The 22,421-nt window shown below is 36.4% G+C and overlaps 1 protein-coding gene across 6 annotated transcripts in view; it reads left to right on the forward strand.

Moving 5' to 3' along the window:
• The window catches only part of LOC123537091 (oxysterol-binding protein-related protein 8-like), a 148,338-nt gene that overhangs the window by 45,740 nt on the left and 80,177 nt on the right, over positions 1-22,421 (forward strand). The window contains exon 1 of one of the 6 annotated variants that reach the window (XM_045320649.2): positions 14,095-14,887. The exons of the other annotated variants lie outside the window; for them this stretch is intronic. Within the exon in view, the coding sequence (XP_045176584.2) occupies positions 14,797-14,887 (91 nt within the window). The 5' untranslated portion in view covers positions 14,095-14,796. Of the gene's footprint in view, positions 1-14,094; positions 14,888-22,421 lie in introns of those variants that run through there. 6 annotated transcript variants of the gene reach the window in all.

Consider the following 22,421-nt stretch of genomic DNA (forward strand, 5'->3'; position numbering starts at 1 on the left):
CACGCTTTTTTGATGGTAAGAAACTTGTAGTCTGTGACTTAAGACTATTTCACATTAAACTAATGTTGTTTAAGAAGCCAACATGTATTAAATGTAGTTTTAAAGGTACAAATTGTAACTCTATGCTCGCCGATGTTTGTTTTTACTAAGATAACGCCGATTCACGCCCTGACACGAGAGCACGCGAGGTTACAGCCAGTTGCCATTCTGTGTATTTTATACTTCTTTGTTTAAACATAACAGTAAAACATGTTAATAAGGCATAAACACTATATGTTTCATTCTGGCTACCTCGCTGTATTTACACATTCGCCATTACACACAGCAGGCTGGTAACATTGCCCGATCAGGCTTTCGACATAAAACTAATATTTCTTGAAAAATAGTAAAGATATTTCTTTCAAACTTGGTCCTTTTATTAAGCATTTCATATGACACAAATTAAAATAAAAATAACTTGGTTGCCTTCAGTTTTGGTAGAATTATTTCCCCTTTTCATATTTTTATGACGCATAATTTTTGAAGTCCAAAAAAAATAATGTTTTAATGAAATGTTTAAAACACAAAGGGTTCAATGGATTTCTATTGCTCAAACTTTTTGCGCCAATACCTTTATTCTATGTATTTAAGGTTAATACTTTGTTTCTAGTGCAGATGTATGAACAATTATTTTACAACTAGCATTTTTCTATCATGTTGTTAGTGAAAGCACAGTAAAATGTATACATTCATGTACTAGCACAATAATTTAGAAAGCCATTGAATCAGCCAAAATATTGGTTTAAGTCAGCCATGGTCTGAATCAGTCACGGTCCGAATCAGCCTGTTTTCAATTTATAATTTTCTATATGCTGACACAACCACATTTACATCAGGTACACACTCGTGTAAAATATTTCACAATCATGTCCAGGCAGGGTTTTTTTTTTTTAAGACTGGGGGAAGGGGCCCCAGCCTGTCATTGGGGGAAGAAAATAGCACACGCCGAGCAATTTTGTGGGATTTTTTTCACTTGGGGGAGTGGGGATGTGGAGGGGGGGGGGGAATTTACAATTATGCATAATAAACACTTTAAACTATGTTTTTATTTATCCCCCCGCCAAAGGCGAAGGGGATATTAGAAATGCTGTCCGTGCGTCCGTCCGTCCGCAACGATCTTTGTCCGGAGCATAAGTACAAAAGTACTTGAGGGATTTTCTTCAAACTTCATACACTGATAGAACACATTAGGAGGAAGTGCAGTGTGCAAGAACAATAACTCTACCTTGCCTATTTTTTGAGTTATTCCCCTTTATCATATTTTCTTAAAAAAAATTGTCCGGAGCATAACTCCAAAAGTACTGGAGGGATTTTCTTCAAACTTCATACACTGATAGAACACATTGGGAGGAAGTGCAATGTGCAAGAACAATAACTCTACACTGCCTATTTTTTGAGTTATTCCCCTTTATCATATTTTCTTTAAAAATTTTGTCCGGAGCATAACTCCAAAGTACTGGAGGGATTTTCTTCAAACTTCATACACTGATAGAACACATTGGGAGGAAGTGCAGTGTGCAAGAACAATAACTCTACCTTGCCTACTTTTTGAGTTATTCCCCTTTATCATATTTTCTTAAAAAAAATTGTCCGCAGCATATCTTTTTCATGCATGGAGGGATTTTGATATATCTTGGCACAAATGTTCACCACCACGAGATGGAGTGTCATGCGCAAGAACCAGGTCCCTAGTTCTAAGGTCAAGGTCACACTTAGAGGTCAAAGGATACAAGAATGAAAACCTTGTCCGGAGCACTTCTTCTTCATGCATAGAGGGATTTTGATATAACTTGGCACAAATGTTCACCACCACAAGACAGAGTGTCAGTCGCAAGATCCAGGTCCCTAGGTCTAAGGTCAAGGTCACACTTAGAGGCCAAAGGTCAGATACAAGAATGACTTTTTCCGAAGCATTTCTTCTTCATGCATGGAGGGATTTTGATGTAACTTGGCACCACAATTATACACCATCATGAGAGGAAGTGTCGTGCGCAGTTCCCTTCTTTAGAATTACTTCCCTTTGTTGTTACTTTAAATAGCTTTTCATTACTAGTCGTAGGGAAAAATCGAGACCACTTTTCAGTAGTACAACATGCATGCTACATCCAATTTTGAGGTGTATTTTGACCAATCTCTACCTAGTAAAGATTTTTGTGTGGACTTACAATTTATTTATTTATTTCATTTTTTTTTTTAAGATTAACTTCCATTAGTTGTTACTATAAATAACTTATGTTGTAACATTTTTATAATTGACCACAGGGAAAAAACAAGACCACTTTTCTGTGGTACAACCTGGATGTTACTTTCCAATTTTAGGTGTATTTTAAGACATTTCTACCTGGTAAGGAGTTTTTTTGTGGACTTAGAAAAACAAAAGACTTACAATGATTACTAAACAACCACAAAATTAAAATTCCATTTGCAAATACAGCTGCTAGAGTAAAGAAATTTGCTGTGACGGGCATATATTGTGACATTCTGGCAGTCTTGTTCCCTGTTAGCTTCCATTCCTTCTTTTTACAGTAGCCATATAGAAAAACATCATACAGCTATACTGTTCATGAAAATTAATAAAATTTAGCAGTAAACCACCTCACCACTGAATAATTCTTTCTTCCACATCTTTAAAACCCCTGATGTGGACCACAACTAAACGGTTTTTCAAAGCTTCTCCCAAAATGAATACTTTCAGACACTAACTTGCCAGGAACTTTAGCCTTCAATTATAATATGCCCGGCGGGGGGATTGGCCATGTCTAACATGGCTCTTGTTACATATTGCAATAGATGGACTTGCACTAATGTTCGCTTATCATTGTAACAAGGTGGGTGGGGAGAGTTGAAATGCTCAATTTAGCTGTATACAAGAAAGAAATCATTGAATATTTAAAGGTCACTAACACAGGCTGGAAGAAGGATTTTTTGACCTGTTGACTTTATCTTCTTCTTATAACTTTTCCAGTTATGAGACATGTTTGTTACTTTGTGTTGTTGTTGTTGTTTGTTAACGGTCACGGATGCCGATATTCGGCTGCTGCTATAGAATAAAAAAAAAACCTGCCAGGTGTAAAAGACAATAAATAGCAGCTTTCTTATGTGGTGAAAAAAAGTAATGGTTCTTAAGAATGATAATAAATACAATAACTGCATACATTTATAGACCTCAGAAAGCTCTATAATTAAAGATTTCATGTATTTTTATCATTACTATTATTTTTAATGTTAATCATTACTATTAATAAAGGTGGCAATTAAAAAATTCTAGATACCCTGTAGAGATAGTACCTAAGTTTTTCAAATCATAGGTATGAAGTTAAAAAGCTTTGAAATGAAGACAAATGTCCATAATATTATATTGCTCAAAAATATATATATTGACAATATTTTAAGCAAAAACATAGAGTTATGAGCATTTAATATTTTCATGTAAAAGAAAATTTTGTGATCAAGGAAATGTAACTCTTCTTGAACCCGGAGAGCCGAAACATCAAAGGGACATAATATAGCGAATATTTACTTCTTGGGTGCATTTGATTTAACATTCAACTGTGATCTGGATTTCTAAATAATGATCCATGATACTGTGTGCTAAAAATATAGAACAACTGGAACAGTCCTTTAACAGCAAAAAGATGCTGTAGCAGAATGAAAATTGTTAAGCTGTAACTGGGACTCGAACCCAGGACCTCTCACACCTGAGGCAGACACTCTACCACTTGCCTATAACAGCAGTAGCTACAGCTAGGCAGTTTAAGTGCACCGATTACATTACGTGAACTGGAACAGTTTTGTGACAATAACACATAATCGGCTTACTCCGGATTATCGGCGTATTCGCGTTGTTACCTAACGGCAATTTTCGTGTAAAGAAAAAATATAATTTAATGCTGTAAACGTTTTAATCAGTCAAAACTGCCCAAATTTCTCTGACATGTTTTTTAGAGTATGAACTTACTAACTGGTAGTACCAGTGAAATATAACTTACACTGAATCTTATATATTTGCCTTTTTAGCAGCTGGCGAATGGCAAAGACAGTGGGCTTTGTCCACATATATAAGCAATTACTTTACCAGTTTCGAGAGGATATCAATTGATAGGAAATTACAGTTACAAACTAAATACCTTTCTGCAACACAAGGAGTCATTAGCATTTACTGTCAATCAATATTATGACTAAGATCGACGATCATTCATTCATTCAAATAATTTACAGACAGAGTCCGTTGTTTACATTTTTAATCGTAACCGGTGCTCTTGTAAAAACCACTTTTTTTAAAAAATCGAAGAATGCGAAGAGCTATGGTACAGTCTCTATACCCTGGTAAAAAATTTTTTACTAAATGTTGTATCAAAAGAGTTCTTATTGTACCCCCTCGACAACAAAGTTGTAAGGGGAGGGGGGTATACTGGGTTCAGGTTGTCTGTCTGTCTGGCCGTCTGTCCGTAGACGCAATCTTGTGCGCACCATCTCTCCTTATCCCCTTGACAGAATTTAATGAAACTTCACACAAGTGATCAGTACCAACAGTAGTTGTGCATGGGGCATGTTAGGTTCTTTTAGAAAAAAAATTTGCAGAGTTATGGGACTTTGTTTTTTTGTTACTATACTATATACATAGACACAATCTTGTGCGCACCATCTCTCCTCATCCCCTTGACACAATTTAATGAAACTTCACACAAGTGATCAGTAACATCAGTAGTTGTGCATGGGGCATCTAAGGTTCTTTCAGCGACAAAAATTGCAGAGTTATGGGACTTTTGTTTCTTGTTAACATACTATGTACATACAGTCTGCATATGCAATCTTGTGCGTGCCTAATCTACCAAACCCTTGCACACAATTTAATGAAACTTCACACAAGTGATCAGTACCAACCCTAGTTGTGCATGGTGCATGTTATATTCTTTTAGATAAATATTCTGCATAGTTATGGGACTTTGTTTTTTGTTACTATACTGTATACATATAGTCTATATACATACAGTCCACATAATTATGCAATCTTGTGTGCGTCAAATTGCAGTGTACTGTGTCAGTGCATGCGGGGGGTACATTCATCACCTTTAGTGATAGCTCTAGTTAGCTCACCTGTCACATAGTGACAAGGTGAGCTTTTGTGATCACCTGTCGTCTGTGCGTGCGTCCGTCCGTCAAAAAGTTCTTGTCTGCACGATAGTGGTTTCATTTATGATTTTATTTTAACCAAACTTGCACACAACTTGTATCACCATGAGATCTCGGTTCCTTTCTTAAACTGGCCAGATCCCATTATGGGTTCCAGAGTTATGGCCCCTGATCGGGCCAAAATTAGCTGTTTTGACCTTGTCTGCACAATAGCAGCTTTATTTATGATTTGATTTTTACCAAACTTGCACACAACTTGTATCACCGTAAGATCTTGTTTCTTGAACTGGCCAGATTCCATCATGGGTTCCAGAGTTATGGCCCCTGAAAGGGCCAGAATTGGCTATTTTGACCTTGTCTGCACAATAGCAACTTCATTTATAATTTTATTTTAACCAAACTTGCACACAACTTGTATCACCATAAGATCTTGGATCCTTTCTTGAACTGGCCAGATTCCATTATGGGTTCCAGAGTTATGGCCCCTGAAAGGGCCAGAATCGGCTATTTTGACCTTGTCTGCACAATAGCAGCTTATTTATTATTTGATTTAATCAAACCCTGCACAAAACTTGTGTCACCATAAGATTTTTGGTTCCTTTCTTGAACTGGCCAGATTCCTTTATGGGTTCCAGAGTTATGGCCCCTGAATGTGCCAAAATTAGCTATTTTGCTTTTGCACATATAGCAGCTTTATTTATGATTTGATTTTAACCAAACTTGCACACAACTTGTATCACCAGAAGATCTTTGTTCCTTTCTTGAACTGGTCAGATTCCATCATGTGTTCCAGAGTTATAGCCCCTTAAATGTCCAAAATTGGCTATTTTGGCTTTTGCAGCCATATAGAGACTTCATTTATGGTTTGATTTGATACAAACTTCCAAAATATCTTCAACAACAATAAATCTTGGATTCCATGATGAACCTGTCAGATCCAATTGTAGGTTCCAGAGTTATTTTATATCTTATTACCTCCCCTGATTGTAATCAAAATGGATTTATATCAGTAAGTACTTATAGGACTTATTTGAAATTTCATTATTGTCATTAGTTGGACTGAGACAATCAGGGTAGACAACTATGGACTGATTTTATATCAAATTACCTCCCTTTATTTGAAATTAAAATGGGTATATCTCCGTAACTAATGAAGATACTGATCTGAAATTTCATTTATGTTAACAGATGAACTTGGACAATCAGTGAAGATACATATTGACTGAATTTGTGACAGATTACCTCCTTTATTATTTATCTAAATGAATACACCTTAGCAGCTTCTAATGAGATTGGTTTGAAACGATCATATCATTTTGAGCAATAGTACTCAGGTGAACGACACATGTTTATAGACCTATTAGCTTTTAATTACTGTAGCGGTTCTCGTACCACGGGTGGCCTCGGTAGCTCAATTGGTAGAGCGTTGGCACGGTAAGCTAAAGGTCTGAGGTTCGAGTCCTGGTCGAGGCTGCACATTTTTCCTGAGACTGTTACATTTAGGGGCTCGTCCGGGATGTTCACCCTTGGAGCCCATGCGAGGCGAAGCAGTTTAGCTGGGGTGTGCATCTGAATTCGGTTAACAATCTGCGGCAGACATTGGCCAGGAGTGCCAATGTCTCGCAATAAGAGGGAAGGTGTGTAGTGGTTCTTGTACCTGGTGGCCTCGGTAGCTCAATTGGTAGAGCGTTGGCACGGTAAGCTAAAGGTCCGAGGTTTGAGTCCTGGTCGAGGCTGCACATTTTTCCTGAGACTGTTATATTACTATTAATTCTGATTGCAGAGCAATTTTGTTACAGTGCATCTATGCTCAGCTTAGTGTTTGTTTCAGTGAAAATATATTATAAGCCAAACGTGGTTTTAGGTCTGAAAACTTGAGCTGAAGTGATTGCAGATGGCCAAAATTGGGCCCTTCTATAGTTTTCCAGAGAAAATGACCCCAAAACCATAAAAAGTAACCAGATCAGTCAAACTGCTAAACACTGCCAAAACATAAAAATGGCGAGTTTATGTATTAAATGAGTAGATGAAAAGAACATCAAAATATGCACCGTTGGGTTAACTCTAGCATGTAAAAGTCTTTTTAACATTTTTAGCTCACCTGTCACAAAGTGACAAGATGGGCTTTTGTGATCGCGTGGCATCCGTCCGTCCGTAAACTTTTGCTTGTGACCACTCTAGAGGTCACATTTTACATGGGGTCTTTATGAACTTTGGTCAGAATGTTCATCTTGATGATATCTAGGTCAAGTTCGAAACTGGGTTATGTGCGGTCGAAAACTAGGTCAGTAGGTCTAAAAATAGAAAAACATTGTGACCTCTGTAGAGGCCATACTTTTCACTGGATCTTCTTGAAAATTGGTCAGAGTGTTTATCTTGATGATATCTAGGTCAAGTTCAAAACTGGGTCACGTGCCGTCAAAAACTAGGTCAGTAGGTCAAATAATAGAAAAACCTTGTGACAGAGGCCATATTTTTCATAGGATCTGTATGAAAGTTGGTCTAAATGTTCATTTTAATGATATCTAGGTCAAGTTCGAAACTGGGTCAACTGCGGTCAAAAACAAGGTCTGTAGGTCTAAAAATAGAAAAACCTTGTGACCTCTCTAGAGGCCATACTTTTCAATGGATCTTCATGAAAATTAGTCAGAATGTTCACCGTGATGACATCTAGATCAATTTCGAAACTGGGCTACGAGCCGTCAAAAACTAGGTCAGTGGGTCAAATAATAAGAAAACCTTGTGACCTCTCTAGAGACCATATTTTTCATGGGATCTGTATGAAAGTTGGTCTGAATATTCATCTTGATGATATCTAGGTCAAGTTCGAAACTGGGTCAACTGCGGTCAAAAAACTAGGTCTGTAGGTCTAAACGTAGAAAAACCTTTTGACCACTACAGAGGCCATATTTTTCAATGGATCTTCATGAAAATTTGTCTGAGTGTTCACTTTGATGATATCTAGATAAATTTTGAAACTGGGTCATGTGTGGTCAAAACTAGGTCAGTAGGTATAAAAATAGAAAAACCTTGTGACCTCTCTAGAGGCCATACTCTTCATGGGATCTTCATGAAAATTGGTGAGATTGTTCACATTGATAACATCTAGGTTAAGTTCAAAACTGGGTCATGTGCCTTCAAAAACTAGGTCATTAGGTCAAATAATAGAAAAACCTTGTGACCTCTCAAGAAGCCATATTTTTCAATAGATCTTCATGAAAATTGGGTCAGGTGGAGACAGGTGAGCGATTCAGGACCATCATGGTCCTCTTGTTTAAGATGACAACGATAATTATGTTTCTTAAGTAACGGTAAATACATGTAGTCCAACAATGCAATGGTGAATGCAAATAAGGATGCATATCCTGTCAGGAAATGTGACAAATTCAACTGAGTTATTTGGAAAATAATTTATGATTTATACAAAACTCAGACTGTACAAAAGGATGTCACTTATCACATTTAAATACTGTAGATTAATTGTGCAAAGACATTCACATGCTGGAAAATGTTACAAAATCAAATGTGAACCAGCCGAAACAGATGTCTGTCTGTAAAAAGTAAACAGAGTTCGGATAACTTACAAAACGAACATGGAGTGTGTTTAATATGTGTTTGGTCTGAGTGTTTTGTAATCTGTCAGTCAGTCATAGGTTTTATGACTGAGCTGCACAAGCTCTAGCATACTGTGACTTAATTATACCCCCACCAAACATGTTTGAGGGGGGTATATAGGAGTCAGTTTTGTCGCGTCGCGTCCCGTCCCGAAATCTATTATCTCATTTATTACCAAATGGATTTGATTCAAACTTAAAATACATGTTCCACCTAATCATCCACATCATTTGACACAAGGTGCATAACTCTTGACACCAAGTTTTCATGAATTATGTCCCCTTTTACTTAGAATTTAAGGTTAATTTTGTTGTATTTCCACTATATCTCAGTTATTACTAAATGGATTTGATTCAAACTTAAAATAGATATTCCACCTCATCACCCACATCATGTGACACAAGGTGCATAACTCTGACACCAATTTTTTATGAATTATGCCCCTTTTTACTAAGAATTTAAGGTTGATTTTGATGTATTTTCACTATATCTCAGTTACTACTGAATGGATTTGATTCAAACTTAAAATAGATGTTCCACTTCATCACCCACATCATGTGCCCACATCATGTGACACAAGGTGCATAACTCTGACACCAAGTTTTCATGAATTATGTCCCCTTTTACTTAGAATTTAAGGTTAATTTTGTTGTATTTTCACTATATCTCAGTTATTACTAAATGGATTTGATTCAAACTTAAAATAGTTGTTCCACCTCATCACCCAGATCATGTGACATAAGGTGCTTAACTCTGACCTAATTTTTTATGAATTATGTCCCCTTTTACTTTAAATTTAGGTTGATTTTGATGTATTTTCACTCTATCTCAGTTATTACAAAATGAATTTGATGCAAACTTAAAATAGATGTTCCACCTCATCACCCACATCATGTGACACAAGATGCATAACTCTGACACCAATTTTTCATGAATTATGCCCCTTTTTACTTAGAATTTAAGGTAAATTTTGATGTATTTTCACTATATCTCAGTTACTACTGAATGGATTTGATTCAGACTTAAAATAGATGTTCCACCTCATCACCCACATCATGTGACACAAGTTGCATAACTCTGACACTATTTTTTCTTGAATTGTGTCCCCTTTTACCTAGAATTAAAGGTTAATTTTGATGTATTTTCACTATTTCTCATTCTGATTGGCTTAGAGCCAAAGGGAAGTAACCTTTTTTTTTAACTTTTGTACTGAGTTTCTTCCCCTTAAATTCCAGGAATTAGTCTATTTTTAGAAATCCTATTTTTAGATTTTCAATATTTTAGGTATTTTATAACTTTTTTATTATAAGTCCTATGTAAAAAGTAAATACATTTTTCTGTGGTAACATGGGTCGGTAAGACACTTTTTTGTATTCACTTTTAGTGTATCTCTAATATTAGAGATTTAATATATTTACTAGTATTACTATACTAGTATTATACTAGTATTACTTATATGTGGAAGCCCAGGATGAAGTACTCCAAAGACTAAGTATTTTTAAGATTTCTTATGGTTGCCATTCTTCTGTGACAAGACCGTATGGTGGGGGTATGAGTCACTCCTGTGACAGTTCTAGTTAGCTCAGTTTGAAACCTTGAAACAGTATAGAATAAGCAGTGTTTTAGAGATCAGGACTTCCAGACTGTTTGTACATGGTAATGAGTTCAGTGCATTTATAAATTTTACCTGCATAACACAGTTGTCAGATATGTCATTCAAATAAGCATGTTTGCCTGTATTAATTAAACAAGGAAGATCTTTGTGTCAACATAGGTAGTACTTTGATATTAAGATTTAATGTAGAAAGGTTTCTTTTGACGAGTTCATTGTATTTCACATGACATTGCAATAGTTATATTGGGAAACATCAGAAATCTTTCAAAACTGTGACTGAATTTGAAATTCAAATATTTTTCTTGAAATCTATTTAGAATAACCATTCAATAAGTAGTTATTTCAGGTTTAATAAGGATTTTAGGGTAATTGTCTCCCTTTTTCCATGATTGTACATGCAAGATTCAGTAATGATCGATACAGTTGTTTTAGCAATGCCTTTTCAGTTAAGTCTCTATATTTGTGTGAGACTGATACAAAAGTTGTCCCTCTTGAGTCTGGTTTGAATATTATGTCAGTGTTACTGTCCCTCTCAGTGAACTACATACTATTTTGTCTAAATTCTCCTGATATATTAGGGTAATTTTCTCCTGTTTTTTCTTGACTTACAATTTCAGTTCTTGAATTGCAATTTTAGTGAAAGCATCATTTTATTTTATCCCAAAGGGAGGCATATAGTTTTTGAACCGTCTGTTAGTCTGTCTGCAATTTTCATGTCCGGTCCATATCTTTGTCATCGATGCATGGATTTTCAAATAACTTGGCATGAATGTGTACCACAGTAAGACGACGTGTCGCGCGCAAGACCCAGGTCCGTAGCTCAAAGGTCAAGGTCACACTTAGACATTAAAGGATAGTGCATTGATGGGCGTGTCCGGTCCATATCTTTGTCATCGATGGATGGATTTTCAAATAACTTGGCATGAATGTGTACCACAGTAAGACGACGTGTCTCGCGCAAGACCCAGATCCGTAGCTCAAAGGTCAAGGTCACACTTAGACGTTAAAGGATAGTGCATTGATGGGCATGTCCGGTCCATATCTTTGTCATCGATGGATGGATTTTCAAATAACTTGGCATGAATGTGTACCACAATAAGACGACGTGTCACGCGCAAGCCCCAGGTCAGTAGCTCAAAGGTCAAGGTCACACTTAGACGTTGAAGGATAGTGCATTGATGGGCGTGTCCGGTCCATATCTTTGTCATCTATGGATGGATTTTCAAATAACTTGGCATGATGAATGTGTACCACAGTAAGACGACGTGTCGCACGCAAGACCCAGGTCTGTAGCTCAAAGGTCAAGGTCACACTTAGACATTGAAGGTCATTTTTCATGATAGTGCATTGATGGGCGTGTCTGGTCCATATCATTGTCATTCATGCATGGATTTTAAAATAACTACGCATGAATGTGTGACACAGTAAGACGACGTGTCGCGCGCAAGACCCAGCTCCGTAGGTCAAAGGTCCTAAACTCTAACATCGGCCATAACTATTCATTCAAAGTGCCATCGGGGGCATGTGTCATCCTATGGAGTCAGCTCTTGTTTTTTTGTTGTTTTTTTGTACAGATCCAATTTCAATCCAAACGTTGATTTTACACTTGAAACATAGCATTATCTTCCTATTTGGTCACTGATTATAAGGAGGGTCTTCGTGGCCAAGTGGTTATAAGGTCGCTGACATCAAATCACTCGCCCCTCACTGATGTTGGTTCAAGCCTCACTCGAGACATTGAATTCTTTATGTGAGGAAGCAATCCAGCTGGCTTACAGAAGGTCGGTGGTTCTACCCAGGTGCCGGCTCATGATGAGATAATGCACGGAGGGGCGGGCACCTGGGGTCTTCCTCCACCATCAAAGCTGGAAAGTCACCATTATGACCTATAATTGTGTCGGTGCAACATTACACCCAACAAACAGTCTGATTATAAACATCTGAAATGAACTTATTTCATTAGAAATCAGTTGGTTCTTAATTGGCCTGGTGTACCATTACTTTTCAGACTTTTCAGACAATATCAAATACCTTCATTAACATTGTAAAATATTCATGCATGCTGTTAATCAGTACAAATTTAGTTACCTTCAGTTGACATTTATATTCAAACATTAAGTTTAGTCACAGTCTCATGTTCATGTCTAGAAACCCTGAAGTTTAACTTTTTCATTGAGACATAAGGATTTTTATGCCCCCACATTTATGTGGCATATAGCGTTGCTGCTGGCCATACGTACGTCTATCTGTATGTCCCATAATCTTGTGTGTCCTGACTCCAACTCCTGTATTATAAGCCTGATTTGCTTCAAACTTTTACAGAATGATGAACAAGCTTGATGTGCAGATGGCTGTAAAGGAAGAAACTTTTACTATCACTATTTTTACTGCAGTTATGGCCCTTTAATAGTTTTGCTATATAGAATGTAGAGAAAAATCTTGTGTGCCCAACTCATCAAACATTGCTGTGAAGATGGTCTGTACGAAAAACTTAAGTTTGTTATTTAGAAGATGGCACAATAATATGTAGGGGCAACCATGTCCGATGGACACATTATTCTAGTCTTTTGTAAAAGCTCTAGCTTGCTTGTGCACATTCTGTTTTCTTATTGAGAGTACTTTGGAATTTACTGATGGATTTGCATGCCCAATTGATTCATACATTCCTACTCAAAGTGTGTCTTACCATCACAAGAATTCCAGCACCTCCCTCAGTTATTCTGTTATTTCCATAGTTACATGCCCTTTCCCCTTGAGATAATGTATATCCATTATTGAAATGAAAGTTAAACAGTTTAAATGCAAACATTGAACTTTTTAGGGAAACCTTTAAATATCATCAGCATAAAATTTGGGATAATGTATTGGTGGAAGATACAATGAACTTTAATTTTGACAATTTGTTAAGACTTATCATTATAATTGACTGAAGAAATCTGTGCCTCACTAGTAGTGATGATTTCACAGTAATACGTTTATTGAAATTCATCTTCATTTGCTGTTTTAATTAACAGTATTATTAAAGTCTAGCACATACTGGCTGGAATGCTATATAATATTATATTTTGCAATATTGCTATATTTTCTCCCAGAATGGAATTAAGTCTGTTATTTCATGAAAAATTGTGTTAATGTAGGGAAAAGATGACACTCTGTTATCTTTTGTTGAGACTGATTAAATTTTCTCCATTTGAAGGACGTAATTAATTAATATCTATTAGTTATTTGGTGTGAGATTGTGTCAAAGGTCAAGCTAGGTCACTTTGAAATGTTTTGTGGTGTTTAAATCTGACCAACGTGTCATTTCTGTGCCTTAGACATTGAAAAACAATAATATAATGTAGTAAATTAGGAATCTTTTAATTACCTTTGTGCATGTTTCATGGCTCATTCTAGACTAGCCACTAGACTGATAATAACTGTATTTCTATATTTTTTTCCTTTTTTGACGAATTCAATTTCATAGAGACAAAAGCCAGTCTATTTTAGAGATTTTCACATAGGACTGATGTTGAAATTATCAGACTATGATATTGGACATAGGATATAGACTGGCTCAGTTCACTACATTCAATCATAAAAATGTAAAAAGATATATCATAGTCTAGGAGCTAGTCTAGGCTCATTCATACTTGGTTGGTAAAAGGAAATGAAAGGTCTTATTTGTGAAATTATACAGAAAAGGCAAATTAACTGACAAAATTACAAATGTGCTGGATCAAGTGGAGAATTGTTTGGCCTTAATTGACACAGTAAAGTCAATCTGCCAACCAAGATTTTCTGACGGGAAATAATCTTTAACATTTGTGGGAGAAAAGAAGTCAAGAATCTGAAAAATTGGACATTCTGAATGTTTACTTGAGACAAGTGGAAACTGACGATAAATATTTCGGAAAAAAGCGAATGTGATGGTTCCGTCGAGGGAAATTCAGGCATCAGAATTGGCTGATTTATTTCAGTTATACACTTTTTTACCCAACAAATTAAGACATTTTAGGTCATACATCACAGGGTTGTGACAAGATATTTTGTATGGAAGTTTTAATACATTCTTACTGTTTCCATGGTTATTAACCATATTAATCATATTCTGTGTGGGAAAGTTTGGACTGGTTCCCAGCATGGTACACTTCGTCATCAGTATGGCTGGAAGTTATTTTACTGCTGAAATTAAGTGAAAATTCTATTTACCTTGCATTGGTACAGTATTAACCTTTGACCAAGGAAGTAACGAAGCTCAAACAAAAGCAAACAGTTTTGAGGGGACAAACAGTGTTTTGTAAAGATGCCTGATGCGATAACATTTCAATTTTGAATGTTTTCGAACATTTGTTAAAATAATGGAGAAATATATACCAGTACTTCATTTCGCAAAAAAGCTATATTAAGTAAAGATGTTTAAGTTATCAAAGAGCCCAAGTTTCAAACTGGTGCGAACATTCTCCCAGGATAATACACAGATGAAAAGAAGATCTTTTTCTACAGGTAACTATTTCTCTGATATTTAAGATTTGTGAAAGTTTAATAATAATACTTGTAGTGATGCTGGGTATCAGCTAGTGATGTAACTTACTAGTGTTTGTCTGGAGGGGTCTTTTGGTTTGCCCCCAATCTGTTTGTCCGTGGTTGGTCACACAGAGTAAGATCCTGCAATAACTGATAAAAGTACAAAATACTTTTTAGCTCACCTGAGCCGAAAGCTCCTAGTGATCGAGCTTATAATTAGGATCAATAAATGTCCGTCGTCCGTCCATCCATCCATCATCCATTCACATTTAGCCTGTTTACACTCTAGCAGCCACAATTTTGAAGCAATCTTAATCAAACGTAGTCACAATGTTTTTGGTCACAAGGCCTTGGATGAGTTCCGTTATGGGCTAGATCGGATCAGTATATCCAGAGTTATGTGCCCTTGATTGACAGAATTTGCTATATTTCACTTTGTTTACATGCTAGCATCTTCATTTCTTCACCAAACCTAATCATATTTATGCAGAATGTGTATGACTTCAAGACCTCAAATGAGTTTGATTATAGGCAAGATCGGATCAGTATATCCAGAGTTATATGTCCTTGATTTACAAAAATTACTATATTTTACGTTTTTTACACTGCAGCATCTTCATTTCTTCACCAATCCAAAACATAGTTACATAGTATATGTATTGCTATAAGATCTCGGATGAGTTCAGTTTTGAACAATATCAGATAAGTAGGACCAGAGTTATGGGCCTTTGATTTTGCAAAAATCCATGTATTTTACCTTGTTATCACCCGCCGATGAAATTGGGAGGGGGGTATTGAAATGGCATTGTCTGTCCGTCAGTCCGTATGTCTGCAGCCATTTCTCAGTAACTACTTAGTAGAATTTCATTAAACTTGAAATAAACATGGACCAACATACTGCGATGATGCCTGTCAAGTTTTTAGCCTACCATCTGATGATGGTGGGCTATTCAAATCACTCTGCGTCCGTGGTCCGTCGTCCTTCCGTCCGTCCGTCCGTCTGTCCTTCCGTCCGTTAACAATTTCTCGTTATCGCATCTTCTCAGAAACTACCAGGGGGATTTTGACCAAACTTTGTCAGAATGATGTATTGGTACCCTAGTTGTGTCCCCCTGAAAATCAGATTGGTTCAGCAATTTTTTAGTAAGTTATGGCCCTTTGTTTATTTCTATAATTTACATAGATTTATATAGGGAAAAACTTTGAAAATCTTCTTGTCCAAAACCACAGAGCCTAGGGCTTTGATATTTAGTATGAAGCATCATCTAGTGGTCCTCTACCAAGATGATTCAAAGTATTTCCCTGGGGTCTAATATGACCCCGCCCTGGGGGTCACATGGTTTATATAGACTTATATAGGGAAAAACTTTGAAAAACCTCTTGTCCAAAACCACAGGGCCTAGGGCTTTGATATTTTGTATGTGACATCATCTAGTGGTCTTCTACTAAGATTGTTCAAATTATCTCCCAAGGGTCAAATATGGCCCCGCCCTGTGGGTTACATGGTTCATATAGACTTATATAGGAAAAAACTTTTAAGAACTTCTTGTCAATAACCTACAACATTCAAATTTGGACCACATCTGTGGTTTTGAGTGGCAAGATGAACCTTGACATGATTTGACCTTGATTTTGACCTAGTGACCTACTTTCACATTTTTGTAGCTACAACCTTCAAATTTGGACCACATGCATAGTTTTGTGCACTGAAAAAAACTTTGACCTTTACATTGACCTAGTGACCTACTTCCACATTTTTGAAGGTACAGGCTTCAAATTTGGACCACATGCATAGTTTCTTGTTACGAAATGAACTTTGACCTTCATTTTGACCCAGTGACCTACTTTCACATTTCTCAAGCTACAGCCTTCAAATTTGGACCACATGCATGGTTTTATGTACCGAAACAAACTTTGACCTTTACATTGACCTAGTGACCTACATTCACATTTTTTAAGGTACAGGCTTCAAATTTTGACCACATGCATAGTTCTGTATTCCATAATAAAATTTTACCTTCATTTTGACCTAGTGACCTACTTTCACATTTCTCAAGCTACAGCCTTCAAATTTGGACCACTTGCATAGTTTTGTGTACCGAAATAAACTTTGACCTTAAGATTGACCTAGTGACCTACTTTTAAATTTCTCAAACTACAGCCTTCAAACTTGATGCACATGCTTAGTTTTGTGTACAAAGAACATTGTCCTTGAAATTGATCTAGTGACCTACTTTCACATTTCGTGAGGAAGCCATCCAGCTGGCTTACGGAAGGTCGGTGGTTCTACCCAGGTGCCCGCTCGTGATGGAATAATGCACGGAGGGGCACCTGGGGTCTTCCTCCACCATTAAAGCTGGAAAGTCGCCATATGACCTAAAATTGTGTCGGTGCGACGTTAAACCCAACAAAATAAATAAATACTTTCACATTTCTCAAGCTACAGCTTTCGAATTTGGACCACATGCACAGTGTTGTGTGCAGAAATTAAATTTGACCATGAGCTAGTCAATTAGTCTTGAAATTTGGAACACTTAAAAATGGCACATTGATGGGCGCCAAGATCACTCTGTGATCTCTTGTTTTTTTGATTGGTCAATTTCCCTCAGAGTTATTGCCCTTGATTTAATAAAAAATGTCCGTCTGCAGCCATTTCTCAGTAACTAACAGGTAGAATTTCATCAAATTTGAAATAGAAATGAACCAAGATACTGTGCTGATGCCTGTCAAGTTTTTTTTTTTTGATAGGTCAATTTCCCTCAGAGTTATTGCCCTTGATTTAATGAAAAATGTCCGTCTGCAGCCATTTCTCAGTAACTAGCAGGTAGAATTTCATCAAACTTGAAATAGGCATGAACCAAGATACTGCGATGATGCCCTTCAAGTTTTTTTTTCGATTGGTCAATTTTCCATATAGTTATTGCCCTTTAATTGTTTAAAAATCCACAGATCTATACATAACAAACCAACCAATTGGAAGAATATCATTAAACTTCTTTCATTCTTTTCCATGGACATTTATTATATACATGTGATGTTGTGTACCTACACCTGGTCACCACCTTACCTTGGTCACCCCCCTCCCCCTCACCCCCCCCCCCCCCCCCCCCCCCCCTATTTTTTTTCATTTTTCGTTTTCTTTTTTCATTTTTCGTTTTCTATCAATATTTATAATCAACATGTAAACTGTTGTATCCTCACCCCACCCACCACCCAAACAAACCATTCATTTTCTTTTGATTTTGACTAATGAAATTATTTGCTTCTTGGTAACATTCTTAACTTTTTGCTGGATATATTTTTTTGCCATTTCTCAACTCTGACCCTTTCGGCGGGGGATTCCAATTCATCGAATTTGCTTGTTTACACTATAACACCTTCATTCCTTCAGCAATCCAAGTCATATATATACAGAGTGTGTATGAGCATAAGATCTCAGATGAGTTTGAGTATGAGTGAAATCTGACCATAAGGACTAGAGTTACTCACCCTTGATTTTACAGCTATTGCTATATTTTCTCTTGTTGCACTCAGGCAACTTCATTTCTTCACCAGTCTAAATAGTATTTACACAGTGTATGATTAAAAGATCTTGGATGAGTTCCTTGAGCTGAATCAGTTTAGCAGGACCAGAGTTATGCGCCCTTGATTTACAAAAATGCTATATTTCACATAGTTTTGCATTTTTCTTTCTTCACCAGTCCTAACCATATGTATGTGATTGATTTGAAAGTTCAAGTATATGTCTTCAGGTGGTCTCAGATTATCAGGGTAGATAACTCTTTGACTGATTTTTATTTCAAATACCTCCCTTTGTCTGTAATTAAAATGAACATATTTTGGTAACTACTTGCATGATTGGTTCCAAATTTCATTTTTTGTGATCAAGTGGACCCAGACAATCAGGGTAGACAACTCTGGTGTGAATTTTTGACAAATAACCTCCCTTTATTTTAATTTTAATGTATATTTCTCAGTAACTTCTGTCAAGACTGATTTGAAATTTCATCAGTGTCCTCAGGGTACTCAGATGATCAAGTTAGAAACCTCTGGACTGATTTATGTCAGATTACCTCCTTTTGTTTCTAGCTCACAATGATTATCGTTTACACTGTTATAGTGTGTGTAATCAGGTGAGTGACCTAGGGCAATCTTGGCCCTCTTGTTCATCAACCTCTAAGTACAGGGATAAATGGCAATATGGAGAATATGCATTGTTACTATGTCAAAATGGCAGATTGAATAGCGAGATGTATTTGTTTATTTGGAAGCAAATTTCATGTTTTTTGGGGGGTTTTTTTTGTTGTTTTTTTTACAAATTCATATAGCCAGAAAAATTATATTTAGAACTGGAAAAGTTGCAAGTGAAGAATTTTATGCCAGGATGACATCAGTTTTGGCAGTCATCTTTTCAGGATTATTTTTCCAGCACCGTTTAAGCTAAGGTTAGACATGATTTGTAAAAATCTATGTATTGCCTTCTTATTGAATTCTTGATTGTCATTTCCTGTAAGATTTCTAAATATATATGGAAAAGGTGTTCTTGTTGAAATGTATTTTAGCTTGACTTTAAGTTGTCCTAATTGCCCCGGCACTAATACACGCATGAATTCACAGCTTTGTTTTGATGCACTTTCACTTCTTCTCTTATTAAAGCCTTGTTGTTGAAGTATTTAGTAAAAACATCTCTCACACCTAGATCTGATCAGAACATTAATCAGTTTGAAAGATAATTATAGGACATGCAATGTCTGCAGAACATTGTTGTCTTATAGGATGTATACTGTTTCTGCTAAATCAGGGATTTTTTCCACATTTTTCTACATAATTGTCATATAGCATGTCTTTTAGAGAATTAGAGCATTATAATATACTTTTTTCACTTAATCAAGAATAGTTGTATTATTGTAATAAATATTTTTATGCCCCCCAAAGGTGGGCATATTAAAATCGCACTGTCCGTCCATGCGTTTGTGTAAATTCTTGTCCAGGCTGTAACTCTGCAATCCATCAAGGGATTTTGAAATAATCTGGCATAAATGTTCCCCATAATGAGACGACATGTCATGCGCAAGACCCAGACCCCTAGCTCCAAGGTCAAGGTCACACTTAGAGGTCAAAGGTTAACAGGGTCTGTTTCATGTCCAGTCCATAACTCTGCCATCCTTGAAATAACTTGGCAAAAATATTCCTCATAATGAGACGATTTGTCATGCGCAAGATACAGACCCCTAGCTCCAGTGTCAATTAAGGTGACACTTAGAAGTCAAAGGTTAACAGGGTCTGTTTTGTGTCTGGCTGATAACTCAGTCATTCATAAAGGGATTTTTAAATTACTTTGCATAAATGTTCCCCATAATGAGACAACATCGTGTGCAAGATCCAGACCCCAAGCTCTAAGGTCAAGGTCTCACTTAGATGTTAAAGGTTAACATGGTCTGTTTCTTGTCCAGTCCAGAACTCTGCCATCGATGAAGGGATAATGAAATTACTTGGCATAAATGTTCCCTATATTGAGGTGACATGTCCTGCACAAGACCAAGACCCCTAGTTCCAAGGTCAAGGTCACACTTAGAAGTCAAAAGTTAACAGGGTCTTTTTCTTGTCCAGTCAATAACTCTGCCATCGATGAAGGAATAATGAAATTACTTGGCATAAATGTTCCCTATATTGAGCTGATGTGTCCTGCACAAGACTGAGACTCCCAGTTCCAAGGTCAAGGTCACATTTAGAAGTCAAAAGTTAGCAGGGTCTTTTTCTTGTCCAGTCAATAACTCTGCCATTTATCAAAGGATTTTAACATTACTTTGCACAAATGTTCCCTGTAATGAGTTGGTGTGTCATGCACAAGACACCAGACCACTATAGCTCCAAGGTCAAGATAACATTTTGACAACATTTTTTTTTTTCTGGTCACAAAATGATTCATACTTAAACTTTTTTGGCATATTTTGTGCAGACAACTTGCTTTGGGGGTGGGCATTTGTCACTAATAGTGACAGCTCTTATTTTTTCAGGACGAAAAAAGTTTTCCACAGAATCCTGGATGGCTGCATGAGTCGTAAATATATGAAGTCTTTCAGGTTACTAAAACCTGGAAGGCTGCATTACGTCATATATAAAATAAGTCTTTCAGGGCATTATATTTTCTCAGTGAAACCCAGAATGGCTGCATTATTGTCATAAATATTAGATATCTTTCAGGGCATATATCTGCTAAATCCGAGAGGGCTACAATTAATGTCACAGAATAGGCGAGTTGCAGCGCAATAACTTAGTGTCTCTCTCTATATTAAGACACATCTGCTGAAAAATTGTCAACAAAATTGAATGATAGACAAGATACTGGGAATAATCAAGTCTAGAGGAACTAAGTTTTTTCGTTTATAAATGAAATTACCTCGACTAATTGTTGAAGGGGAAAAGAAATTGATTCTTAGCTAAGTGTTATGTGGGTTTCTAATGTAATATTTGCGTACAGAATACAAGGATATGGGTTCATTTTGGTTAAAAGGTATGTTGAGAAGAGTTAATGCCCTTTCAATATATCGGTCAGAATCGGAGTAATATATTGCCCTTTGAATAATTCAGTTTAGATATCTTATCAGAAGTTGGTCCCTTTCTGCATGAAATATTCAATACCTTACGCCATGGCATGTGGCAACAATGTTAAAGACCACCTGTATGTGGCAGAGTTATTGCAAATTTTCAACTCTGATTTAAAAAATTAGAAGTGATATAAGCAAATTACTTTCATGGGCTGGTCCAATTTTCATCTTTTAAAATGTACCCTTTACCACTGGACAAATCTTTTCTTCACATCTTCAAGTGCAGTATGGTGGAAAAACATCATTGTTTTGCATACAACATAAACTAGACGTGTTTCACCATCTTGACCATTTATATACCAAAATACTATTTTAAAGCTATTATAATTAATGAAAAACAATTGCAGAGGATTAATCCTGAACACAAAAGACAATCAATTGACATTTTGCAGCCGAAATAATGGAAGAAAGGCCATTTTCACTTCCTAAGTCACTGTAAGGAACATCCTCTTGGATTCAGTGCGTAAATCAAGTTGCAGTGTGTCACAACATGACAGATTTCATGTGAAATGGCTTTGGTTTGAGATTATGTAAATGTTTTTTGCCCATTATGTTGCCTAACTGAATGTAAAATTTTGGCTGTTATAAATGTCAACAAGGATCAGGAAGACATTTTATTAGATTAAAGACACATTACTTGGAAACAAATGGAAGGCAAGAAATATAATGTGTGTTTTGATGTATAACCTCAAATTATAGTAATTTTTAGAAAATTTGATATTTTTGCGGAGTTGTAAATTATATGTCTTATAAAATATTGGAATGCTTAAGTAAGTATTTTGAATTTATGCTCCAGTAGAATTGGAGAACTTTAATCTAAAAGAAAATGAAATAAGAAATAAAATCTATACAGCATAGAATGCAGCCAAGCCAACATAATAGACACGCTGTGTTTGAGCCTGTTT

The sequence above is a fragment of the Mercenaria mercenaria genome, chromosome 17, assembly GCF_021730395.1.
Source record: "Mercenaria mercenaria strain notata chromosome 17, MADL_Memer_1, whole genome shotgun sequence".
NCBI classification, from domain to species: Eukaryota; Metazoa; Mollusca; class Bivalvia; order Venerida; family Veneridae; genus Mercenaria; species Mercenaria mercenaria.